The sequence below is a fragment of the Dipteris shenzhenensis genome, chromosome 5 (genome assembly GCF_047967505.1).
Source record: "Dipteris shenzhenensis isolate YYH24624 ecotype China chromosome 5, Dip_SZ_1.0, whole genome shotgun sequence".
In the NCBI taxonomy this organism is placed as follows: Eukaryota; Viridiplantae; Streptophyta; class Polypodiopsida; order Gleicheniales; family Dipteridaceae; genus Dipteris; species Dipteris shenzhenensis.
The window spans coordinates 4,611,153-4,638,482 of record NC_141600.1 but is presented as its reverse complement, the minus strand read 5'-3'; the positions used below and the strand labels follow the sequence as shown (position 1 = coordinate 4,638,482).

General features: G+C 44.9%; 1 protein-coding gene across 2 annotated transcripts in view; it reads left to right on the top strand.

Moving 5' to 3' along the window:
* LOC147901533 (MACPF domain-containing protein At4g24290-like) overlaps nt 1–27,330 on the top strand; it is a 74,604-nt gene that overhangs the window by 35,120 nt on the left and 12,154 nt on the right. For both annotated transcript variants that reach the window (XM_087374502.1, XM_087374501.1), the window contains one exon: nt 8,598–8,784. In XM_087374502.1, the coding sequence (XP_087230628.1) occupies nt 8,598–8,784 (187 nt within the window). The remainder of the gene's footprint in view (nt 1–8,597; nt 8,785–27,330) is intronic.

The following is a 27,330-nucleotide window of genomic DNA, read 5'->3' as shown; positions in this document are numbered from 1 at the left end:
CAAAAAGTTGCAAAGCAAGAAAGAACAAGGAAAAATAGAACCTGGACCCGATTCCCGCTGTCTGTGGCAAAGGGGCGAGCTCCTTCCTCGCACCTATCCTTTGTCTAGGCTCCCCGCAGGGTGCAAGTGTCATCCAGCAATCAGGATAAGAGAGAAATGAAGGTAGAGAGCGGAGGGTGAACAAGAAAGAGGAAAGATGGTCCACAAATTTGCCCTGAAATGATTGCCTCGGGATCTGTGCTTGAGTCCTCCGAAGAGATCATGCCAAAAGCAACAGAGAAAGTTCCTCTTGCAGCCTGCACTGGGCGAGAACAGATCCAGAAGCCACCACGCAGCCAGAAACACGTGCAAAAAGGTCCAGAACAACAAAAGACAAACCCCGGGCACCTGTTGGAGGCAGCTATACACGTCCGCACGGATTCCGTACAGCCAGTACACAAAATTTCAGAGAGTTGAAAAATGACTTCTGGCACTTCTTAGAAGTGAGTACTAGCCTTGGAACAGTTGTAACAGGCTTAAAACGGCTGAAAACAGCCTTGAAAGAATTGAAACAGCTCAAAAACTGAACAAAAACAATTGAAAGCGTCCAGTACTTTGGGAGAGTGAGGGGAGAGAGATGGAAGGTGGGGGAAGGCTATGCATACACATGGATGACAAATGGCACCTCCTTCTTGTCATTTGCCCCTTCATTAAAGTCCTAACCCCCATACCAAGGACAATGTTGGTTGTCCTTGGGCCCAACTTTTAGACCCCTCTTTTAGAGCCTTTGCCTTGCCCCTAGGACTTAGCGGTGCAGCTAGACTTTGACCCCAGGAACTTCTAGGAAGTGTGCACTTTCTCTAGCCAGTCCCTCACGGCCAAACCATTACAATGCTTAACCATGGTTAACCTCGGGTTAAGCGTAGGTTGAGTTACAAAGATACTTTACGCTTAGCAGACAGTGTGGTCGCCCGCTGGCATCTGCCCGCTGGAGAAGCACAAAGGTTCAGTCTTACCATCACAAAGGTTGAGTTACTTTACGTCCTCGTGACAGTGTGGTCGCCACAATGGTGGTCGCGTCGTCTATGAGTGAGATCTCTGTCCGTGGGATACCTCTGACTCTGGTATTGAGAGCCTTAGTGGCCTCTACTGCTGCTCCAAAAGGGTAGCCGAAACATTTGCCTTCGTATTTGTATGAGTTAGTCTTTTTACCTACTGCATTGATATTAGAGTTTCATGTTTTCTTTCTAGAGATAGGAGGTTAAATTGAGGGATGGCCACTGCTTGATGGTATAGACAAGGTCTAAAAAGAACACCATGAGTACCCGAGACAAGTCCAACCCAAGTGTGAAGGAAGTAGTTACTTCCTGTGGCTGTCCACCATCAATAGTACCTTTGGCAGTTGTAGAGGCCCCAATGACAGTTTTTGCCATGATAGCCATGATGCGGACCATGATGCAGATGCAACAACCATAGTCAGAGAGTCTTTGCACGCATGCTTTCGTTGTAGAGCACAAGAGGGCAATTCTGGAGGCAAAAGAAGAGCACAAGAGAGCAGCTTAGGAGGTAAAAGAAGAGCGCGATCGCGAGGTTGAAGAAGCCAAGGAGCTTAGAGAGTGCACGATTTGGGAGGTGAAGGGAGAACGAGATCGACATCTCCTTATTTCTCTACTGCGTCCACATGGACTCAAGGAAAGGAAAAGAGTTCCGCAGCTATCAAACCTTCATTGCTTGAGAAGCTCAAATTTCTTTGGTATGATGGTAAGACCGAACCTTTGTGCTTCTCCAGCGGGCAGATGCCAGAGAGCCTCATCCCGAAAGGGGGGGACCGCCAGGAGATCAGACAGTGGCGCCCAATCACCCTCCTCCCGACCGCCTACAAAATCCTCCCAAGATGATCAGCAGTCGCATCCGCCCCCTGCTACACGACTTGATTCATGACACCCAGACTGGTTTTGTCCAAGATCGCAGCATCTTGGACAACATCTTCACTTTCTCAGAGGCGACGGAATGGGCCCAACACAGTGGCCAACACCTTGCCATACTCCTTCTCGACTTTGAGAAGGCGTACGACAGGGTAGACTGGTCCTTCTTGGAAGGTGCACTCGCTCGGTTCGATTTCTCGAACGAGTGGATCAGAGGTATTGCTAGCCTTTACAGATCGGCCTCCAGTCGGGTTATCATTAGCGGCAGGATGGGGGAGAGATTCACACTCGAGCGCTCGGTGTGTCAGGGCTGTCCATTAACGCCTTACCTCTTCCTATTTTTTGCGGAGGCCATGACACACTTCCTTCGAGTCCGTACCACTGGTCTTCGCGGGATGCGTCTCCCTATTCGAGAGGATGTGGAGCTGCTGGACTCCGAGTATGCAGACGACACAACCCTATGTGTGCAGGATGATGTCGAGTCACTGGAGCGAGTGAGATTGTCCCTAGAGATTTTTTGCCTTGCGGCTGGAGCGAAAATCAACTGGCATAAGTCAGTTGGTTTTCTTACGGATCCGGGAGCCAGCTCACATTGGGGTATTTTCTTGGGGTTTCGCTGGATCCCTAGAGGACAGACGACACGTTACCTGGGATTTCAGGTAGGCCTGGACATCACACCGGCTCAGCAGTTCTTGGCGGTCCTAGCCTCCATACGACGGAAGCTTGCTTTCTAGAGCACGGCTCGGCTTTCCTTGGCAGGCAGGGCCCTTGTGGTCAACCAGGTCCTTCTTGCCACTGCTTGGTATGTGGCCTCTTGCTGGTGTTTCTCGAGGTCTTATGTAGCCCAGCTGAGGACGGTTCAGACAGTTCCGGCACCACCAGAGCTAGGGTCGCTTGGCAGATGGTCATTCTCCCCCAGGCAGAGGGCGGCCTCGGCATCATAGATCCAGAGCTGCAGAGTCAGGCACTTCTTGGCAAGCTAGTCATCCGCGGTCTGACTCCAAGAGGAGAGACGTGGAAGCTCTTGCTACAGCATGGTCTCAGTGCGTGTACTCCCCAGAGAGGGGGTGTTTGGCAGCCTTCTATCCGATGGATCTTCACTTCAGCTCCTTTGACTCAGCCCCGTTCCCCCTTCCTCCGTAGCCTCATTTCGGTCTGGAGGAAGTTGCGACACATCCTTTCCCAGGCTCCCCCTAGCTGCCGAGAGGAGACAGACAGACAGCCCCTGATTTGGAGCAGCCAGGTGACAGATGATACAGGTCGTCAGCTTGGAGAGAGATCCCATATCCCTTGGGCGCTCTGGGCGCGTGGGCCCGCGCGCTCGTTCCGGGTTTGGAGGGACGTCTACAGTCAGCTGAGCACAGGCGAGCTGGCAACAGCAGTAGGTACGGCACGTGGGATCCAGGCTCGGCGAGCGGAGATTGATGCTGCCATCCCTGCAGGTTGGAGGATTCCCGCAGGCATCGGACAGCTCTTCCCAGGAGATGAGAGGTGGCTAGGACAGTTCACTCCACGAGGCATTCCTTTGGTGGTGGCAGGCCTCTTCTCGGACTCCTCGGTACACTTCTTCTCCATCACTGATGACAGTCGCCTACAGAGCAGAGAGGCCGTGATCGACCCCCAGCTTCCCTGGCAGCGCCTTGGCATTGTAGGGCTGCAAGGGAAGACGTGGCATATAGACCTCCTGATTATGCAGGACCAGGATTGGAGACTCTGGATATGGGAGGGCCGTTCCTTGTCAGAACCCAGGGAAGTGGCGTTGGCCACCATCGGAGATCTCAGAGAACCCTACCTCCTTCTTTTCTTACAGTGCACACACGGGTCGGCATGCTCTTGGGGCTCTCCAGCGTGAGCTACCCACACAGGCACATAGGTGGTATGCCCAGGGGATATCCTTGGTCTTTCTTCGCACTTTCTGGAAGACTCTTTGGGCTAGCTGGCGTCCGAGGAAGATCTCCTACTTCCTTTGGATGGTGGCACATAAGGGGCTTCCAGTTGGCAGCTGGCTGAGACAGATGGGGCAGGAGGGGCATTGCCAGATGTGTTTTCAGGAGGAGTCCCTGAAGCATTGCCTTTGGAGCTGCTCGCATGCGCAGACGGTTTGGAAGGGAATCATGGGGATCTTAGCTAGGGCTACACTCGAGCTAGGACCGATCACTTGGGGAGCCGTTTGTTGGTGCAGCACTGAGCCGGGACATCACTTGGCCTATGAGTTCTCTAGACAGGATCCCGTCTTTTTCATCACGCAGGCCACTTGGGCATACATGGACAGCTTCCCTTGGCATCTGACAGAGACAGATGCAGGAGTGATGCCTCGGCACCCAGTTTGGGAGATCATAGGGAGCATCGCAGGCTGGCATATTTGGACTTCCAGATGCGCGCAGACTGTAGGAGCTCAGACTACCTCTACTACCCAGACCCTAGCAGATATCTGGAGCACGATCATTCACACGCTCAAGGGTCAGTGGGATCAGATTCAGGGAGAGTCCCGGGTAGGGAAGGAAAAGAGACGACGTTTCCTTCGCGACTGGGACCACCGGGAGTTATTCTTCCAGCACTCCACTCAGAGTCTTCAGTGGCATTACGCCCCTCCACCGTGGCTGTTTGTCCACTCTCCGATGATTATGCCCTAAGAGGCTTGTATTTAGCATTTTGACTTCTCGGGCTGAATCCGTTTTGTGATTACAGCCCGCTAGCCTTTAGGCCTTCTTGTACTTTAGCATTTTGACTTCTCGGGCTGAATCCGTTTTGTGATTACAGCCCGCTGGCCTTTAGGCCTTCTTGTACTCTCGCTTTCAAGTAATATAACTAGCACTACTTTTTGGGAAAAAAAAAGACCGAACCTTTGTGTTGATTTTTATGCTCAGCTTGTACGAGAGCTATTTCTTAATTGTGCCTACGAAAGACAATGAGAGATGTATTCTCGCATTGATGCACCTCACAAGCGAGGCTGTCACTTGGTGGCACAAGTGGCAGAAGGATCATTATGATACTGACATGGAGGCATCTCATTATGGATTGATGGAGTTTGTGAAAAATACCAAGGCACGGTTCTTGCCACCACAATACCTGGATAGATCAGTCAATTCCTCCAGATGCACCAGGGGGCATCGAGATGATGAAACATTTTGCCAATTGGTTTACACAGGTGTCTATATAGTTGCAACGGAAGGAACGTGAAAAGAAGGGTAAGTTCTTTCACGGTTTGCGTATAGACATCCAGTGGTATGTTCAAAGTTTCAGGCCACGGGATTATGAAAGTGCATACTATCCCAAGACTTTGAGCTCATGCACAAGGGTTAAGGATCCAAAGGAGCCCACAACAAGAAATCCCATGACTCCACCACGACAGACGATGGTGGGAAGAAGTTTAGGAATGTGCAGTAGAAGAAGAACTGGACGACAGAAGGAAAACACGGCTATGGCGGTTTCTTGGAGTGGTTCATCCACAGCTCTAACTCCCACAAAGACAATGTTAGTGGTCATGCAAGAGATTGAAGATCAGCAAAAGGGGGAGCCTTATATGTTTCCCACAATGTTTCGGTTTTACGGCCAGAGCGGTGGTCGGAGGTCGTCATCCTTGCAAATTCAGGGAGCTCCAAGGATATCATTTCTGCCAAAGTCGCGACATAAGCCCCGTTGACTCCCACTCCAACGGATACCATTGCCTTGCATGGCGCATATCAGTCCCTTTTGAAGCTTATAATTTGGATGGTCAATACAGGTAAGGGTCATGCAAGTCCTGAAATAGTGTGGCACCTTCAGGATCCAACAAACACTCCTCTTGAATTCAAACCTAAGGAGATAGATGATTAAGGTACAATCCATATTTTGGAAAGTGAATCAACCACTATATTGTCCTTTCCCACTCTTTATTCAATGTCAACAGCCAAATCATAGTTTTGCACAATGGCAAGCCACCTTTTCTGTTTAGGAGATAAATTGGGCTGAGAGAGGAAGTATTTGAGAGTTCTATCCATCGCTGAGAGAGGAAGTATTTGAGAGTTCCACGAACTGTTTCAACCTTAAAAGTGAGCCCCATAAATGGTATATAGGTTAGTTCAGATCTTTATCTTCTAGCTTGCGACTTTCATAAGCTATCACACCATGCTCTTAGTTTAACAGAACTCCAATTCCTCTACCACTTGCATCAGCTTCGATGGTAAAAGGTTGAGAGAAATCTGGGCACACAGGAATAGGAGCTGATGTCACAGCATCCTTCAACCCTTGGAACCTCTCTTCTACAAATTTTGTCGAGAAAAGCCTCTTTTTTAAGCTGATCAGGAAGAGGTGCTGTGAATTCGAACATAATGCTTGATAAAACTTTTGTAGAAAGGAATTAAGCCCAAGAAAACCCCTTATCTGAGTGGTATTTTTAGGACATGACCATTCTCTTACACATTTGACCTTATTCAGGTCCACTCTAATTCCATTTGACCTTATTCAGTCCATTCTCTTACACATTTGACCTTATTCAGGTCCATTCTAATTCCACTTCTACTGATAATATGACCAAGGTACTCCATTACACTTGCCATGAGTGAACATTTGCTTGCTTTAGCAAAGAGTTAGTGCGTCCTTAATACTTCTAAAGTCTTCGTCACATGCAACAAGTGCTCCTCTTTGGATTTGTTGTATATAAGTATATCATAAGAAGAATAGAGCAAATCTATAGACCTGGGGCTCTAGGGTCTTATTCATTAGTGCTTGGAACCTTGTTGGAGCATTTGCGAGGCCAAAGGGCATCACCTTGAACTACTGAATGTGTCTTTGGCTCATCTCCTTCTTTCATCCTAATTTGAGGATAAGCAGAACTTAGGTCGATCTTTGTAAAGAACTTAGCACCCTTCAATTCATCCAATAAGTCATCTATTGTGGGTGTAGCAAAATCTGTTCTTTATAGTGATGCACAACCTATAGGAATCATTTTTTTTCTTGACCAAAAGATGGTGAAGCAAATGGAAATTGACTATCGGGATGATAAATTCTTTGTCCAGAAGCCTCTTAATTTGCTGTGCTTACTCATCTCTTTCAGCCCTTGGGAGCCTATAGGGTGCCTTGTTTACTGACTTTGACTGCGGTTCAAAAACAAACGGATGATCCATATCCTCTTGGGAGGTAGGTTTTGGGGAAGGTCATCAAGGATGTCAGCATACTACTGTAGTAACTTCTGCATGTGTCTGTCCTCCACTACCAGTGCATTGTCATCCTCTGTTTTGGCCAATTGAATACCACAGTCCTGCTCCATTTCGCCCTATTCTACCTTCTTTCTTGCAGTCATTTGCATCCGTCTCTGCCAGCCCACAGCTCGCCTCCATTGCCGCCTTATTCGAGAGCTTTTGGAGCTTTGGGCGCTGATTCATGGCCTTTATTGCTTGCTGGTCGACAGTTTCTGCAAGGCGCGTCTGCACGTAAGGTTTATTAGGCTGTTTTGCAGTTCTCCATTGCCCAATCTAGGGCTCCTAGGCCGCTGCAGCATAGCCAACCACCTATTCGAGGCTTTGAAGGGATTTTCGAGCATTTCTAAGCTGCTCCTGCATAGCCACCTTCAACAGAGATATCTCGGGGCTGCTTCTTGGCTTCTAGATCACCTACAGCAGCCGTTTCTCATTGTGGTGGCCTGCTACAGCATTCAGAGCTGTTCTAGAGAGCCGCCTGATACATGTCGGACCTGCTGTTGTGCTTTGGTACACCTCGACACCTGATGCAGCATCTCGGTGTACTTTGGAGCTATTCTGTTGAGCTGCTTCGCAAATTTCAAGGCATATCTTTGCTGCTCTCAGATTCGCTGGGTCCATATTTGGAGCATCTCTAGGCATTTATATTTGTTCTGTTGCACACAAGGAGATTGCTGGTTCTTCATCTTAGCTTGCTGCCCGCCTTCACGAAGTTCTCTTCAATCATGACTTCTTTGTCTTCAAGTTCTATCCTCGTGGAGAAGTTTAAGGGGGAAGGTTTTCCCATGTGGCAAACCAAGATGCAATTGCTGCTTATGCGTGAAGGAGTTTGGGATGTTGTTGAGGGTGACCAGGTTGAGTTACTTGATCAACAACACCAAAAGATTTGGAAGCAGCAGAATGCTAAGGCCATTGCCCTCATTGGTCTTTGCTTAGCTGACTCTCTCATCCATCATGTGGATTTCAAGTCAACAGCTAAGCATATTTGGAGTCGCCTCGAGACCTTCTTTGCTAATAAAATCACCAATCCTAAAGTCTTTTTGAAGCTCAAATTTTATGATCTGAAAATGGAAGAGAGTGAATCGACTTTTAGGATGAGATGACTTCTGTAATTGAGTGAAAGAGAATAGTGCTTGCTCTCACTATATGGTAAGTTTGAAGCACGTTAATGCATGACGAAACACAAATTTTCCCTCTTATGATAGTTTTGGCCAGGGCTTAGTTGTTCTATGTTATAGTCCTATAAAATAGCAATCAACACTATGGAACAATACCAATAGCCGATAACTTCAGTCTTTGTATTTGGAGATGAAGCATAGTTCCTTATATAATTGTGTTAACGAAGTTTGATGTACAATGTGATTAATTGTCCATAGCTTTGTTGGACATCTTTGTCCTTTGAGAGTGGATGAGGGAAAGCAATGTTTCTAAAGACGATTTATTTTTCTGTAACTGTTGGCTTTTATATGCACAGTTTCCCATTTGCTGATCTTAATTTGCCGTCTTCTTCTGCTAGCTTCGTGGAGAAGTACGGGACTCATATCATTGTTGGGGTGAAGATTGGAGGCAAAGACATGATTTATTTAAAACAGCAGCGTTCATCAACCTTATCATCTGTTGGGGTTCAGAAAATCTTGGCAAAGATGGTGGAAGAGAGATTTCCACCTTTTGAAGGTTGTGTGTCAAGAGAGAGTAAAGGGAAGGTAATTCCTTCGATTGACTTTGGTTCCTCCTCTATTTCCATGTGAAATCTGATTTTATATTTTGCTGAGCCAGAAATCTGTGATGCTGCTAAGCTACATGGTGGGAAGTTTTGAGACGATTGTATGCAGGGTTGTGTGGCTTGCTCTCTCTCTCTCTCTCTCTCTCTCTCTCACACACACACACACTTTTTTTTGTGAGAAGAAATCTTTATTTCTATAGAATAATTACATTCATAGCTGCTTCAAAAGCGAAGTAGCTACTACTCAAGAAAAGATCTCAGTATAGGCTGTATACACATCCTGATCAATCAAACGAGTCTGAAAACAATCGTAGAATGATTGTTGCAGAGATCGTTTGAAAAAAAGGAAGGATGAAAAGAGTGGATCACCAAAGACTCTATGATTTCTATCCATCCATAAAGTCCATAGGGTCCAATATCGCACCCATACGAAAAATAAATCAAAACCCTGTCTCTGGGGATGAAATCCAAACAACCAGAAAAATCTGCCAAAAGTAACAGTAGGAAATCGCTGTCGAAGCCTCTGTCTGATGAGAGCAATGAGATCAGAAGTATTTGGACAGGACCAAAAGATGTGGATCACTGATTCAGTAGAGTGCGAGCATCTGTGACAAACTGCCGAAGCAATATGTCTGTGTGCGAGTAACTGTCCGGATGGAAAAATGCCAAGGAGAACTCGCCATAGGAAAAGCTGTTGTCGAAGAGGGACTTTGTAATGCCAAAGGAGACGCAGCCTTTTTCTCCACCACTTCATTGGACGATCCATATGCCAAACAGTATTTGCTCTGTTGGAAATCCAAGGTGGAGGTAATAACACTCTATACAATGATGACACTGTGATATGTGAAAGCTTCAAAGGACGGACATATGAGGAAGGAGAGCGTAAAATCCAATCCTCAAGCCGATGCTGAATTTCTAAATGAGGTACCGGCAAGTACGGTTGGAGCATTGCTGAAATTTTATGCCATAAAGGACGATAATGAGCTCCCAAGCCATATTTGCGAGCAGCCAAAGAAAAGGATAGAATTGTGCCATCATCTTGAAGTACATCTGCCACAGATGAAATGCCTTTGAAGGAGAGAAAATATGAACGTCGAGGTTCTTGGATGGCCAAAGGTGGATGGAATACCTTAGACCAAAAGAGATTCTCTTCCCTCAAAGAGTTGCCCGAGAGAGAGTCCCTGCCTTTCCATTCCAAGTGGAAAAGAATGTGTTTCCAATCAAGAAGCAGAGAAGAGACAAAAGGGCATCCTCTGATCTTGCCTTGGATAGAGCCAAATAAAAATTCCCACTGAGTAGGCTGCCAATTCCCAAAAGCAGATGTATGAAGATGTAATAAGAGAGAGCGAATCATAAAAGCCCAAGGCTGATCTCCTTGTAGAAACTGCATCATCATTTTCCCCCTATGAGCAAGTAAATGCATTTGAATATTTAGAATGTTCAGACCCCCGTGCATCTTTGGAGAACAGAGACGATGCATGGAGAGTAATCTGAGACTTTTCTTGCCATGTTTTGAACGCCAGAAAATTTCCATGATAGCTGACATAAATGAAACCAAATCTGCCTTAGTGAACATAGTAAGAGGCAGATAAAATTGTATGTATGCTATCAAAATGGATTGTGTAATTCGCAGACGAACATGTAATGGCCAAGTTGCAAGCTTCCAGTATTCAAGTTTTGCCCTCAACTTTACTAGCACCCAATCAGTTTGTTGTGAACGGGTGAGTCCCCAGCCTAAAGGATAACCAAGATGTCGAATGAATTGAGAAGCAGGGACAATTTCCCCAGGCCACAAAAGGTTGTGCCAGTCCTGTGCATGTAAAGGCAACAATTTTGATTTTTGAAAATTTACCCGAAGGCCAGCAGCCAAACCATATGTAGAAAGAGCATGCATGATCATGGACAGATCAGCCCGATTATTTTTTGGAGTAAAGAATGAATCATCAGCATATGCTTGAGCAATCATGCTGCGACTGCCAAGGATCTCCAAACCGTGCAGCTGGTCAGTGTCCAAGAGGTGATCACACACACACACACACACACACACACACACACACACACAAGCACGCGCGCGCATGCATTTAGGTCGCGTACATACACATCTTCGCTTTGTACATCTCTCTCTATGCATGTCTTTTTTTCCATTTAAAGAAAAAGCCTATATGCATAAAGGGGGGTTACGTGGCACTTGTGTTTAGTAGAGAAGGACTAAAGCTCATTCATCTCCTTTCGAATGGTTCAACATTTGTCCATTCAATACATAGAAATAAAAATTTCCCTTTAAGTTCTAGTTTAGTTGAATATTATATAAATCAACATATAGTTATCGTATGGCTACCAAAGCTTGCTTTATTAAAAATTGCAATATGGTATTTATGAAACAACTCCTTGTGTTCAAATAGAAATCAACATGTAACTATCCATGGCTGCAAAAGCTCTCTATTAAAAATTGTACCACAATAGCTATGAAAAAGCTCTTCAATTGGGTTCAACATCGAACAAGGCTCCATTAGATGACCATTGAGGCTCAATACTGACCCGATAGAAGAGCTCACCACCAATCACATAGCTCTAGCTCCAACATAGCAGACCTGTATGTCCCATATCACCATTGACAACCAACCTTTTAGAGCTCCAAGAGCTCATTGTCAAGGATACAAAGGCAACAATAAGGTCCATGGATTGGCTCTAGATGAGTAGGCTCTTCTTTGTGCGTAGGGCTATAATCCGCTATTTAAACACAAATGATGATTCTCATGTCCCAAGCCCTTATGCTAACGTATAGCCTCAGGCTCAGCTATACAGAATATTAATGCTTTACACATTATCTTTATTACTAAAGGGAATTTTCTTAATCAAGAATTCGGAGTTTTCTTGGCAAGTAGTCTCACCCTTTAGGATTCCCACAACATTGCCTTGGGCCTGAGTTGAGGGGAAGAAAGACACGGTGGGCTGAACTTATGCAAGACTTTGATATGGAGATTAGGGTAGTTCAAATAAGATTGCCGATACTTTTGAGTCGCATTGGTTAGGTAAACTCTTTGAGTTTATCGAGATAGGGTTCGACCTTTATGATTTCGTGAGAGGGCTATGTAGAACCGACAAGCATTTCGGTCGGTCTCGGCAGCAGGTCCAAACAAGGAGCTCCGCCCAAATAGATCATGTGTTTTTAAGTGGCTGATGGTTAGCTCTCATTCGAAATGGCTTGCTGTTCGGGAATGGAAACCTAATGGTACAGAGGTTAGGAGGATGATCCTATATGAATGTCATACACTCCAATCGTAGGTCATCTGAGAATCCAAAAAATCTATGAGAGTTTTACTGGCCTAAGATGAAGGCTGAGATTACAGACTATTTGGTAAAGTGCCAGCAGTGTCAAATAAATAAGATGGAACACCTTAGGGTTGGATGATTTTTCCATCGTCTAGACATCCTTGGTAGTAAATGGGAGAATATTTCCATGGACTTCATTGTGGGATTAAAACGAACCTAGCGAGGGCATAACACTATTTGGGTTGTCGTGGGTAGATTGATTAACATGGCTCAAGGCTACACTATAAGCAATATGGGCATTTAATTTAACGTACAAGAAAGACACATGATATACACCGTATTTCCTCATGTCTGGTACAAAGTTTATTCCACCCATAAAAACATAGATTCTAGCACTAAGAAGACAATCGAGGGGATGACTTTTTTAGATCTCCTAAGATGGAAAGAGCCTATGTGAATGCGCTCTCGAAAAAGAGAAAACAAAAGGGCTATCATGATAACAAGGCCTTGGATTTAGAATTTAGAGAGAACAATTTAATCCTCTTCTTCAACATCCACCTTAATAGTTATTGGGTGGGTATACATTCTATGCATTTGATTGGTCCCATGTTTGGGTATTGTAGTGGGGTGTGGTCTTTACGTCTCTCATACGTCTCGACTTATGGGACACTAATGTGTGTAACCCCGTCACTAGGGATCCATCCTAGTGATGCGGGGCCGTAGAGCATAATCATTTGTGGATAAAGTGAATTAGAGGCCGCCTAAAAGTAGGGGTCGAAGGTGCAAGTATGATACCATGCTCTGTTGAAGAGGCCCAAAAACTCGACAAGGTCTGACAAGCTGTAATCTGTATGCTCAAATATCATGAGCCAAAGGTGATCTATTGTGTGCATGGTTGAACATTCATTGGCATAGGATGTAGCATTTGTCATAGGTTAATTGTGGAGCTGACAGTATAAAAGCCTAGAAGCCTGAAATACTGGCAAAACTAAAACTCAGTACGAAGACTTTGTATAAATGGATGCTCCAGTATGTGTGGGTGTGTGGATTTGTATGTGTGAGAGCATATGTTTAATCTATGGTCTACACCTACGGTTGGGCGCGCTGATGACGTCGGAGTGGATGTCATAGTAGCTAGTTCTTGTTATGCATGATGGAGTTTATGGTTTTCAACCTTAGGAGTGACTATCATGAGATTGAAATTGCACTATGTTGTGTTTTTAGAGGATGAGTTTTGGCATGTTGTTGGACTCATCTAGATATAAGCATAGATTATACCCGAGGCTGATGTCAGGAGGACGTGAATTTACCGGAATTTTGATTTGCGACTCCTGTAATTTATGTGTGACTGCCTTGGGTCTCTGGGGCGTTGAAGTGTGGTCACGTGAGCGGGACGTAAAATTCCTAGTGGGCCCCTGGAAACTCTGAATGTGCAGGCCAATTACTAGGCAATTAATTCCTAGGACCATTGTGTGCAACATAGAGGCAAAAGTGGTTCAATCAAAATTTTCCTATTTCTAGCATGTTGGAGATATCATAGCCGAAGAGTGTGTTGGCGTGAAGTGTTGGTGTGTAGTACTAGGTGATCTAGTACTAGTCTATGTGTGTGAGTCATGTGTCATCAGGGGACTTATCCCATATGCACTAGGTGCTAGTGTGTGAGTGAGTAGCCTATATAAGGCTTGTACTTCACTTATCTTGTCACACTTGATGAATGAATGAAAGCCTCTCTTCATGTCTTCATTTGAGCATCATTTTCTCATACCCTAACTCTCTCTCTCTATCTCCCTTCACCATGTTTCTAACATGGTATCGGAGCCACCTTCCATAGCTGCCCTAACCCTAATTCGTCACTCTTGTCCTAACCCTAATTCTGCTTAAGGCCTTCTTCCTGCAGCTTGGAGCCGCCTTAGCCCTGCTTCATTTCGCCCTGTTTTACCTCCATTTTCTAGCAGTTTGCACCCGACTAGAGCCTCCTCTCCACAGCCTGCCTTCATTGCCGCCTCCATTCGGGAGTTTTTGGAGCTTTAGGCGCCCTTGACAGCCTATTACTTGCTGGGCGGCTCATTGCGCCTGCATGTGGGAACCTTTGAGGGCTGTTTCGAAGTTCTCCAACACCCCAAACACACATAGAACTAAGCATCATCTACCACCTCAAAGAGGGATAGATCATGTAAAATAGCAAATAGAGATGTAGCATAAATATTCTTGAGCTTGTCCAAGTCTCCCTGGCTGAAGTAGTGAGGTCAAGATGGTGAAGCAATTTGTTGACCAACCTCACACCAAGATACGCCAATGATTTGTCATGCAGCTCATCCCTAGATGCAAGGGGTGTTGATGAATCTTCACCACGAGGACTGAGGTAATAGATTTCACCGCAGCAAATGAAGAGCTAGCAAGCTGAAATGAATAACCAGCAAGTAGAGGGGCTGGTCTAGGGCTCTGAAATGGAGCAACAGCTTGAGAAATGCTTAAATAAACGTGACCAGCAACTTGTGAATAATCTCGGAGGCTTTATGTCACGGGGGCGTGAAATTCTAAGTACTTTAATGTACTACAAGACCGTGACAACTTTGGTTTTAAAAGTCCAAGCGTGGGCTTAATAATGTGTAATTAAACGCGGCATGGTGCCTAGCACATAAGCGTAATTAATCCCTAGGCCCAAAGGCATTCCAAGGAATTAAAAGAGTGGTTGTTAGGAAATGATGATGTGGCATTTTTAATGGGCCCCCTAGAGGGCCATGTACCTTCAGTGGCCCCCCTAGAGTTCCAGGTGGCTCTAGTGCCTTCTACATGCTCCTTTGCCATTCCTGGACCTTCCTGGGCCTTCTAAACTTCACATGTGTGGTTTTCTCTCTCATCTTCTCCCTTTGTTGAGATTTTGGACTGGTTTTTCAGCCTCCTTCAGCTGAATTCCGTTTTTCTTCATAACTCCTCACCCGTTTGGATTCCTCGAATCATTAAGGCTTTCCTGCCTTCTCCTTTGAGGAGTTGTGGAGCTCTCTTGCTCATGGGTACTCACCATGTTTATGGTTGTAATATTCAGCTGTCAAAAAGTGCAGCAAAGATATCCTTCCACCAAACTACCGAGGCCCACCTCTTGAGAAAGAGTGTGTGGTATCCTGGCAATGGAACCAATGTAACTGGCCTCTAATCACTCAGAGGGCAGTGGAACTAAACCTTTAATCACTTCAGCACTTATTTACAGCTCACAAAGCATATATCACAACCGTTAACCATTGTATGATCACCATTTGGCATTTACCCATTTGTTCACAAACAAAACCACTGAAAAAGGGATGGAGGCTAGAATGCCCCTGCTCAACAGACATAGACAAGTGCACCCGATTGGCCCCAAACACCGTGGCGCCCCTTTCGGTATTTCTTTATATTTCACAGCGAAATGATTACAAGTTGCATCTGGGAGACCTTCCCTGCAACTGAGCACACAGCCCCAATTCACTAAGCCTTTGCAAGGCTTTCAAGCATAGAACACCATCACATAAGTGCACTTAACCCATAGGCTCAACCCAAAGGCATTCTCTTTTCCGAGTACAATTCCATTGGCTGTCCAGATGCAATCACACTGTACCCCAGCCGCACTCTCTTTGAGTGGTTTTCAGATGGCATTCACAAAGCTTCTCAAAGCTCCAAAATAAAATCAGCAAAGTACCCAACCAAAGAATGACTCATGTAGCAGTGCCTGCGCACCTGTGAGCCAAGAAAGAGGCGGCACATGAGGCCAACCAATAGCTTATGGCAAAAAGAAATTGCAGTAGCAAAATCACAACTCACCAAGCCCTGAAAACTCGAACCAAGTCCTCAATGGCCAAGAGGACATAGTAGCCAATGCCCAATTGCATTCTCAGCCAAAGAGGAGTGCAAAGGCATGAAGAAAGAGCATTTACAAGAGCCGACCAGCAAGAATTCCACTGAAAAATGCGAAAAGAAGCACTTCTGTCGCGAAGAAGTGGGAGTTCTTGGGCTCAAAAGAAGCGTGCTTCAAAGAGGAATGCATTGAGAAGGTTTTGGAGAAGTTTCAACGCCGGAAAGTCCTCCAAATCTGAGAAAAACCAGTCAACCAGCGCATGGGACCACTCGAAATTCAACAAAAAGCTGTAGCTTTGCAAGAGGAGAGGCCCAGGAGGCGGTAGAAGAAAAAAGGTCCAGAATAAGCCACTTTTGCAAATTCGACCAGCAAAAGAAGTGCTCAGCTCTGCCCGTTCCACCAAACGCACGGAGGAAAAAGCATATCACTACGAAGGGGAAGCAGAGGGGAAGCCATCGGGCCAAACGGAAGCTAGTTCTAGCAGTGAGTCAGATGATGCTACTATGTTGAATGCACAGCTTGCAAGAGCAGTGACTGCTTTGACTCAGCTGGCTCAAAATTTGGCTCAGATTGTGCAAACAAATGCCAAGAAGAAGAAGAAATCAAGAAAGCACAAGCACGGAAAGAGTGAGTACACACATGCATCAGCTTCTCATGGCGGACCGTACACTCATGCATCAGTTTCCCATGAGGGACAGCCATCAAAAATGACTCAGAAAGTGACTTCCAAGAGAGAGGAATCGCCCAAAAGAGCACTTGAGAAAGAGGTACAAAAAGTACATCCAGTGCAACAGTATGAGCAGCCAGCACAAGGCCTTGGTTTGGGTATTTCTACTCCTCAAAATAATAATGTGCAGTCCATAAATGTGGCTCAACCACCTCAGCCATATTTGAGGCAGCAACCTGAATATTTTGGTACAGATTCTATCTTTGATGCTATGTTGATTTCACCGCCAATTGGGCATAGAAAGCAAGCCATGTATGACAATGTGGGAATGCAGCGAGGCATGCAAGCCACAGCATATGCTCCCATGCCTAATGTTCAGCCAAGCATGGCTCTCCCTAGTGAAGGGAATGCTGCAAATATACAGCCATCTTTGGGACACCCAATATCAAATGTATATAAAGAATTTAAGGATGGTGGTTCTCATGTCAAGTTTGATACATACAATGGAGTACAGGACAGGTACAAAGCTCTCACATTCCTTCAACAGTTTTTTGCTGCATTTCTTGGGGGTTTGTTTACAGAAGCATCCAAGATGAGGAAGGTTGCCACATTTTTGAAAGGCAATGCACTTAAGTGGTACACCAACCTTATGCTTCATGGAGATGCACCTGCTACTTGGCTGGAATTTAAGCAAGTGTTCTCTTCTACTTGGCTTACTCCAACTTTTGAAGTTGAAGTACTTTCACACTGACATGACTTGTCATACAAACTTTGCAAGAATCTTGATGACTACACCCAGAGGTTTTGGGATGTTTTGCTGCCATTGAGCTCTTACAGGCATGTTTCTTTGAAAGAGCAAATAGAGAGGTACTGTTGTGGATCGCCTAGTGAGCTATGTGATTATTGCATCAAAACCAAGGTGGGTTCTATGACTCAATTAATTGAGAATGCAAGGACAGCATATGCATGGATGCAGGAGAAGAATTTGGGCTTTATGGACAGCAAGAAAGAAGACAACAAACGGGCTGCCAAACACCAGGATAAGGACATCAAATCTGAAAATAAAAATTATGGCAAACGACCGTTTCAAAAGGGAGGAAAAGCCCAATTCAAAGCTAGTCAAAGGCGTGGACAGCCTAATAAACAGCCCCGTACCAAGTCATCTGATGAAGAGAAAAAGTCACTCATGGAGCAAAACAAATGTTTTATATGCAAAGGAGAGGGACACCGCTCTTATGATTGCCCATTCAAGAAAAGAGACATGTCAGATGATGATAAGAATGGTGATAAACAGGCTGATCGGAAGGGCAAAAAGCCTAAACCGTCCGTAGGACTTCTTCCAGATGTGATTGGGAGTTTGCCACATGCACATGATGAAGAGGAAATGAAAAAGACTGAGATGTGCAGAGCATGGGGAAAAATCAGAAATCAGAATTGTTTGTTTTTCTTTGATTCTGGGGCAAAGGCAAATTTCATAACTCCTGATATGGCAGGAAGGCTTGGCATTGAGCCTGAGGAAATGGGGCCATCCGGCATGTGTGATATGGCCAACCCTGAACTCAACACACCTGTCACTCCTATCATTGGCAAGTTGAGGATGCATATCTAGGGATATCAGGATGCAGAGGACTTCTACATTATGTCTTTGCCAGAGTGTGATGCTTTGCTTGGGATGCCTTGGATGTACAGGGTGGGGGCTGATGTGCAGATGAGAAACAAGAAGATTTCTTTAACTCATAGAGGCAAAAATCATGTACTCGATGTAAAGTTGAATAGTTTCAGCTTCTTGTATTTCCAATGTAATAAAGCGTCATATTTCAGCGTACTTGATTTTTGTCAAAGAGGACAGCCAACCAGTTCAGGAAGGCTCTACTCTTTCTGCTTTAGATAGAGAAAGGGCTGCTTTTATTTCAGATTTTCAGGATTGTTTCTCAGATGCACTTCCTCAAGAATTACCTCCCAAGAGGCCCGAGGATTATCAAATTGATATAATTCCAGGAAGCTCACCGCCTAATATACCTCCCTATCGTGTCAGTAAGGCACAACAGGAAGAGATAATGTCACAAGTGAAGGAACTCTTGGAAAAGGAATTAATACAGCCAAGTAATTCTCCTTACTGTTCCCCTGTGTTGCTTGTGCAAAAGAAGGATGGCAGTTGGAGAATGTGTATTGATTATAGGGCTTTGAATAAAGTCACAATTAAGAACGGTTTTCCAATTCCACGCATTGATGATATATTGGATCGGTTGGAAGGTTCCTCAATGTTCAGTCGTATTGACCTTAAAAGTGGATACCATCAGATAAGGATACAGCCTGAAGATGTCTACAAGACTGCCTTCCGCACTTCATTTGGCTTATATGAGTTCCTTGTGATGCCTTTTGGTTTGACTAATGCACCTGCCACTTTCAATAGAATGATGGACAGAATTTTTAGAGCATACAGAAAGTTTGTGGGCACTTTCCTCGATGACATCATTGTGTTCTCTAAAAATGAGCAGGAGCACAGGAAACACCTTACTATTGGAACACAGGAGCACAGGAAACACCTTACTATTGTGTTCCAAGAGTTGAAAAGACACAAGCTATTAATAAACACCAAGAAAAGTGAGTTCTTTATGCATGAGATTCATTTTCTCGGTCATATAGTGTCAAAGGATGGAGTCAAGATGGATCTTGCAAAAGTTGAGGCATAAAGAGTTGGCCAATTTTGAAAAATCTGCATGAAGTCAGAAGCTTTCTTGGGTTGTGTTCATACTATCGGAGGTTTATAAAGTACTTTGCAGAAATTGCTTCTCCCTTGCATGCTTTACAAAAGAAAGCTGTACCGTTTCGGTGGGGACCAAAGGAAAATGCAGCTTTTAAAGAGCTGAAGCAAAAATTGTGTTCTGAACCCGTTATTATCTTGCCAGATCTTGCAAAACCCTTCGCTGTAACTTGTGATGCATGTGGGAACAGCATAGGAGGCACTTTGATGCAGGATGGCAGAGTGGTTGCATATGAGAGTAGAGTTCTCAAAGATGCTGAATTGTACTTGCAGACATACGAGAAGGAAATGTTAGCAGTGATACATGCTTTGACCACATGGAAACATTACCTTCTTGGAGCTGATTTTTATGTGCAAACTGATCATCAGTCACTTAGATATTTTCTCACGCAGAGAAAATTATCTGAAAAGCACATGAGATGGGCTAACTTCCTCTCAATGTTTCATTTTCAAATTGTACATGTGCCGGGTAACAAAAATGTCGTGGCTGATGCACTTTCCAGGAAACCACAGCCTGAAGCAGTCTCCAAGAAACCCAGTGTTTCAGCAGTGAGCATTGCTTACAACAATGTGTTAGATGTGATGAAAGATCAGTATGTTAATGATGCTGATTTTTCAACTATTTATGAACAGCTTTCTGATGGTCAAAGGCATGATCACTATATGTTGAAAGAGGGTTTCATTTTGATGCATGGACGACTCTGTGTCACTGATCAGATGCGACAGAAAGTCATAATGGAAAGTCATGCTCCTCCATATGCAGGACATAGGGGAATTACAGCAACAATTACAGCAGTGGAGCAATACTTTTATTGGCCATTTTTGAGGAAAGATGTGGAAGAATATGTGAGAACATGCATGGTTTGTCAGAAAGTAAAGTTTGACAAGCAGAAGGCACCTGGGTTGTTACACCCTTTGCCAATTCCGGATAGACCATGGCAAAGCATAGCTATGGATTTTGTGTTTGATCTTCCACGTACTCCTACTGGACATGATGGATTGTGGACAATAATTTGCAGGTTTAGCAAACAAGCCCACTTTGTGCCAGTAAGAAAGAAAATTACAGCAGATCAAATGGCCAAATTGTTTTTGCAGCATGTCTTCAAGTATCATGGGATGCCTGAATCCATAATCAGTGATAGAGATCGGAGGATGACCAGCCTCTTTTGGAGAGGACTGTTTGAAAATATGGACACTACGCTGAATTTTTCGTCATCTTTTCACCCTCAATCTGATGGACAATCGGAGCAGGAAAACTCTACCATCTTGGATATGTTTAAATGCTATGTCTCAGACCACACAAGCAAATGGGAGCATTATTTGCCTTTGCTGGAATATGCTTACAATAATACGGTGCACACATCCACAGATAAAGCACCTTTTGAAATAGTGGAAGGTGCCAGGAAGATACCTCCCATTTTGCATACAAAAGAGAAAATCTTCGAAGCTGATCGTTTTGTGGAAAGCCTTGAAGAGGCTTACAAGAAGATCAAATATGCCTTGCAAAGAAGTCAAGACAAGCAGAAAAGAGCAGCAGATAAGCACCGCAGGGAATTGGTATTCACAGAAGGTGATTGGGTTTTGCTGCGTTTTCAGAAGGCAAGGCTGAAAAATAAGAAAGGCAAGGAAAGGTTGTACACAAAGCTGAACATGCGTTACTATGGTCCTTTCCAGGTTTCTGAAAAGATAAACGAGGTAGCTTACAGGCTGAAGTTGCCTCGGCATTGGAAGATACATAATGCCTTTCATGTGAGCTTATTAAAGCAATATCATGGAGATATTCCCGAGGATGTACCTGATGAGGTGCATCCTGAAGTGGAAGAACAGGATGAACTTCTGGTCCCAGAGCAGATTCTGGCACTCAGAGATAGAAAGCTCAAGGGTAAAGTTATCCGTCGCTACTTGGTAAAATTTCAAAATTACCCATCACTTGATGCGAAATGGATGGACGACGAAGGTGAACTGGCAGATTCACCTGGGATATTGCAGCTTTTACCTTGATGCTTTCCAATTAGAGCCGACTGCGGCCCGGGCTCCTACAGGTAGTTCAGCAGAGCGAGCGTCTGGAGCATTACCTGATGTTCGAGAGGGGGTAGCACCTCCACTCCCTCAGTACAGACGGGCTCACTGTGATTTCATGAGGTCGCTTGATGACACTGTATGTTTCATCCGAGATACTGAGCTGACAGTATTTCTGCTGTGAGACTTCATGATATTGATGCATCTTGACTATTGATCGCCGAGGATCACATAGATTTTGAGCAGTATATATGGATGGATGCATGCCTCTCCTAGCCGTATTTTTAGTGTCTCTGTATACTATAGCTGCGGCTTTCTTGTATACTCTTTTATGCTATATTTCATGCTCGCTCCTGTGTTTTGGGGCAGCAAACTGTGGTTTGCTATTTCAAGAGAGGGGTATGTCACGGGGGCGTGAAATTCTAAGTACTTTAATGTACTACAAGACCGTGACAACTTTGGTTTCAAAAGTCCAAGCGTGGGCTTAATAATGTGTAATTAAACGCGGCATGGTGCCTAGCACATAAGCGTAATTAATCCCTAGGCCCAAAGGCATTCCAAGGAATTAAAAGAGTGGTTGTTAGGAAATCATGATGTGGCATTTTTAATGGGCCCCCTAGAGGGCCATGTACCTTCAGTGGCCCCCCTAGAGTTCCAGGTGGCTCTAGTGCCTTCTACATGCTCCTTTGCCATTCCTGGACCTTCCTGGGCCTTCTAAACTTCACACGTGTGGTTTTCTCTCTCATCTTCTCCCTTTGTTGAGATTTTGGACTGGTTTTTCAGCCTCCTTAAGCTGAATTCCGTTTTTCTTCATAACTCCTCACCCGTTTGGATTCCTCGACTTCTGTTTGGCCCGATGGCTTCCCCTCTGCCTCCCCTTCATAGTGATATGCTTTTTCCTCCGTGCGTTTGGTAGAACGGGCAGAGCTGAGCACTTCTTTTGCTGGTCGAATTTGCAAAAGTGGCTTTTTCTGGACCTTTTTTCTTCTACCGCCTCCTGGGCCTCTCCTCTTGCAAAGCTACAGCTTTCTGTTGAATTTCGAGTGGTCCCACGCGCTGGTTGACTGGTTTTTCTCAGTTTTGGAGGACTTTCCGGCGATGAAACTTCTCCAAAACCTTCTCAATGCATTTCTCTTTGAAGCACGCTTCTTTTGAGCCCAAGAACTCCCACTTCTTCGCGACAGAAGTGCTTCTTTTCGCATTTTTCAGTGGAATTCTTGCTGGTCGGCTCTTGTAAATGCTCTTTCTTCATGCCTTTGCACTCCTCTTTGGCTGAGAATGCAATTGGGCATTGGCTACTATGTCCTCTTGGCGATTGAGGACTTGGTTCGAGTTTTCAGGGCTTGGTGAGTTGTGATTTTGCTACTGCAATTTCTTTTTGCCATAAGCTATTGGTTGGCCTCGTGTGCCGCCTCTTTCTTGGCTCACAGGTGCCCAAGCACTGCTACATGAGTCATTCTTTGGTTGGGTACTTTGCTGATTTTATTTTGGAGCTTTGAAAAGCTTTGTGAATGCGATCTGAAAACCATTGAAAGAGAGTGCAGCTGGGGTGCTGTGTGATTGCATCTGGACAGCCAATGGAATTGCACTCGGAAAAGAGAATGCCTTTGGGTTGAGCCTATGGGTTAAGTGCACTTATGTGATGGTGTTCTATGCTTGAAAGCCTTGCGAAGGCTTAGTGAACTGGGGCTGCGTGCTCAGTTGCAGGGAAGGTCTCCCAGATGCAACTTGTAATCATTTCACTGTGAAATATAAAGAAATACCGAAAGGGGCGCCACGGTGTTTGGGGCCAATCGGGTGCACTTGTCTATGTCTGTTGAGCAGGGGCATTCTAGCCTCCATCCCTTTTTCAGTGGTTTTGTTTGTGAACAAATGGGTAAATGCCAAATGGTGATCATACAATGGTTAATGGTTGTGATATATGCTTTGTGAGCTGTAAATAAGTGCTGAAGTGATTAAAGGTTTAGTTCCACTGCCCTTTGAGTGATTAGAGGCCAGTTACACTTTAGAATGTAAACCCTGATCAAAACGCATCAAGAGGGTGTCTGGAAAGGCAAATCCTAATGAAAAAGCAGCAAGGTTACACCTCAAAATGAAGCAGGACAGCTCCAAAGTGAAAAGCGGCTCCCTGGAACAGCTCTGAATGCTGTAGCAGGTCCGAAACTGATCAGGCGGCTCTCTCAAGTATGCCAAAATGAAGCCAGGCCTCCAATATGCAAACCGACTGTTGTAGATGAGCTGGAGGCTAGGATCAGTCCCAAAAATGCAGCAGCAACCCTAAAATGAGTCACAAATGCTGTAGGAGCCCTCACGTGTGCAAGACGGCTAAGGATGATCTCAAAATCTGCAAGGTGGCTCAGCAAAGACAACTTCGAGGTGCTGCAGCAGAGATTCGAAGGTTTGGGGTGCTCCAAAAGGCACACAGCAGCAATAAAACCTCCGAAATGCAGAGGCTGATGAATTCGCAGCACTTGGAGGCTCGCAGGTAACAGCTATGGCATTGGAATTGCTTCGAGAAGGTCTGTTCATGGCCTCTCTCTTGATGACGAGGATCCATTTGACCAAGGTTGGGCTTTCTAGGCCCCTATGCTATGTGTGTGTGTGTTGAGTCACATAAAGGTTCTCAGCCTTGAGTAGTCCCTCTAAATTGAATGTATTTGGAGTCAATAAGAGGTCCTCTTCCCTGGGTTGTCCCCAAACAATGATTGTATTGTGTTTTACTTTTGTTGATGGTATCGACCACCCAGTTCAGAGTAAGGGGGGATGACGAGTGATGGTTTGCCCTTGCCGGTCGCAAGCTGACTGAGAAGTCACTATCACAGGGGAGGTGTTGGATTGTTGGACTTGCTCTTTGCAGTATTGCGGTGGAGGGGGGATTGGTCTACTCTTTGCGTGCTGGGTCTCACACTCTTTGCTCTGAAGTGGGGTGTTGGAGATATCATCATGGTTGTAAGACACGTTAAGACACGATACGTTAGACACGCTTTAGACACAAGTGTCTAAAGTGTCTTAAAGATAAGACACGTAAGACACTTTTTTCAGTTATAATAATATTAAATAAATATTAAATTTAAAAATATAAGTATGTATAAGTACAACTTGGTAGCATGACTAGGTGCTAGTTTTAACATTTTAGAAGTACAATGTAGTTAAGAGTGAAGACTTCTCACTTGTCAATTAAGACTTAAAAGTTAAATGCCAAAACTCCGGACTCGGAACTTCTTGCAAGTTAAAAGTCAAGACTCGAGACTTAAAAGTTAAAAGTTAAGAGTAGTTAAGAGTCAAGACACATGGGCTTGCAAGTCATGACTCACAACTTTAAGGTTTAAAGTGCAAACCACAATTTGATATTCAAAATTCCAAATTATAACTTAAAAAGAGCCTAGAGGGCTACATAGATGATAGTCAATCATCATAGATCAATAAAGTTTAAACATATGTCATAAATAACTCGGCCAATGCCAACAATCTAGTAGTCACATGCGACATGAATGAAATCTGAATCCTCATACATATAACTGAATGGGAAACTTTTGAATCTCAAGAGTCAAGTCTCTCAAGACTCATCCTAGTCTGAATCTGCTAGGTCACTGCCACTGCTGGATCCAAAGTCACCATCATTGATAGTGTTACCCTCACTATCATACTGTGGCTCCTCAGGCACCTCCTCCTCCTCCCCCTCCTCCTCATCCAAGGTAGACCGCATAGGTGTTAGAAAAATACCCAACAGAGGGTACACGCAGCGGAAATAATGCCCAGGAGCTCACACAGTGTGCAGTGTGGGTGTGGAATCACAAATTTCTTTACTTATGTGCATTCAATAGGTGTGCAGACTCATCAATAGACAATGAACCAATCAGATAGAGAAACCACCAAATATATATTTCCGTCCACAACTATGGACACAATACAAGAGAGACAGATCCAGAGTCCCACTAATGGTGTGGTCCTCTGATCTTACCACAAAGTCCTCCTATTTGCTGGCTATCTCTAGACTAGAGTCCGCGTGCTCCACCTCGAGCGTAAGTAAACTTTCCGTCTAGGATGATCCTCTCCACCTTGCTGTCTGGGAACCAGCCTAGGTGGGCAGCTTCCTGGCTAAGTCTGCAGCCCTGCTAGCACCTCTCTATCCTCCTGAATGTAGGTCCAGAGGGTGGCTACCTGCTGCTCCTTTCTGCTCTGGATCTGCTGCTGCAAGTGATGATGAAATGAGGCTAAATGGCCTCTTTATATAGGCCCCAAGGCCTGCACCAAAAAACCGACTGTTCAGCCCTAATCTGGCCGACTCAGTCTGTCTGAAAACCGACCAGTCTGCTTGGAAAAAACCGCCCTTAAAGGGCTCTCATTACAAGGGTCCTTGGCCCACAATACTAGGGCTTTGGCCCTCCTTTCAAAGCATATATCCAGCCTATAGAAGGCCCGTCTCCTGCCCACTGACACCCACAGTTCCTGCTGCAGATCTGGGCCTGCACACCCTGCCATATCTGCGCCTCTGCAAACAGTGCGCCTCCATGTCCTAGATCCTTCGCAATCTGTCCCAGACTATCTTCTCTTGTGAGGTGCTGCCCATGTGGCAGTCCCCTCTCTCTTTCTTCTCTGGGCATCTTTTGCCCTAGGTCTCCCTCCCCCATGCTCTCCTCATATGGGGGCTTACAGATGGGGAGGTGACCTTTCCAACAATAGGTGTATCTGACGGGTACTGGCCATAGCCATGGCTCTCCCATGGCCACGTCGGATGGCACAACCACGACCTCGTGCTCCTCTTCCACCACTCCTGCCTCTAACTCTGCCTCTGCCTCTGCCCCTGCCCTCACCTGTGTCCCTCTGTGCTGGAATAGCAATGGCTGATCTATGACGTGAACGAGTGACTCGTCTATCTATGGTCTCTAGCTCTCTATGTAGCTGTGCATATATCTCCTCCTCATCAGCTTGAACTCTAGCATAAGTAGGCAACTTGGTTATGTCAATGCTTGTAGGATCCACCTGCAACAACATTTAGAAGCATATGTTCAATGTTCATTGTTATGATTTCAATTTCCTAAATATATTTAGAATCGAAATCATAGATGATAGAACATGTTACAATAGACTCAAGCTACCAATGTTACCTGCATTGGACCTGCCAAGTTTTTAAGCTTTCGTATAAGCCTCAAGTTTGCACGGCAGTATACTAAGCGCCCGAGTTGCCTTGTGCTTAACTTGTTCCTTATTTTCGTATGGATCAAAGAGGAGGAGCTCCAGTTCCTCTTGCATGCTCTTGCTGCACATTCCTTTTGGTTCCATATCCCGATTGGCATTTACAAATCAAGATTAAAGGAGTGAGAATCAAGATCAATCATCATCTACATTTACAGTTTACCAAACTAGGAATAGCAAATGCCAAAGATATATGTCTCAGCTCTCACCTGAGATAAAATCCGGAGAGCCAACTTCCGCACTTGAGGAGTGGAGTAGCCATATGTCTCCTACTACTCAATTGGCTTCACACAAATCTCTTTCCTTCTAGATGTGGGTCTAGAGAAGGAAACACCCACACTATTCTGATACTGAGAAAGCTCCAAGTCTAGCTCCAATTGCTCATTCTCTGAAAAAACCCTCCCTGTGTAGGCATCTCTATCCGCCACTAACTCTGGCTTATTGAATAAATCAGCTGACTTAAACAGTGGATGCAAAAGTGTTGCAAGCCGATTGTTGGGCTACGCCTGAACTGCCATCTCATATCCACTAGAGACCTTATTTCGTCCAATCTACATATCAACATAATTTGTAAATTATAATGAACATTGACAATGGATGTATGATAAGTGATGATTCATTACTTATTAATATAATGGACATAGACCAACCTTACCTCTCAGGTGCGAGGGAGTTACATGTACTCAGCGAAACACGCAACTGCTCCATGAAATGATGGACCAAGCCAAGAGTACTTCCCTCCATATCAGTCACCCGCAAGACATCGAATAAAGGATGG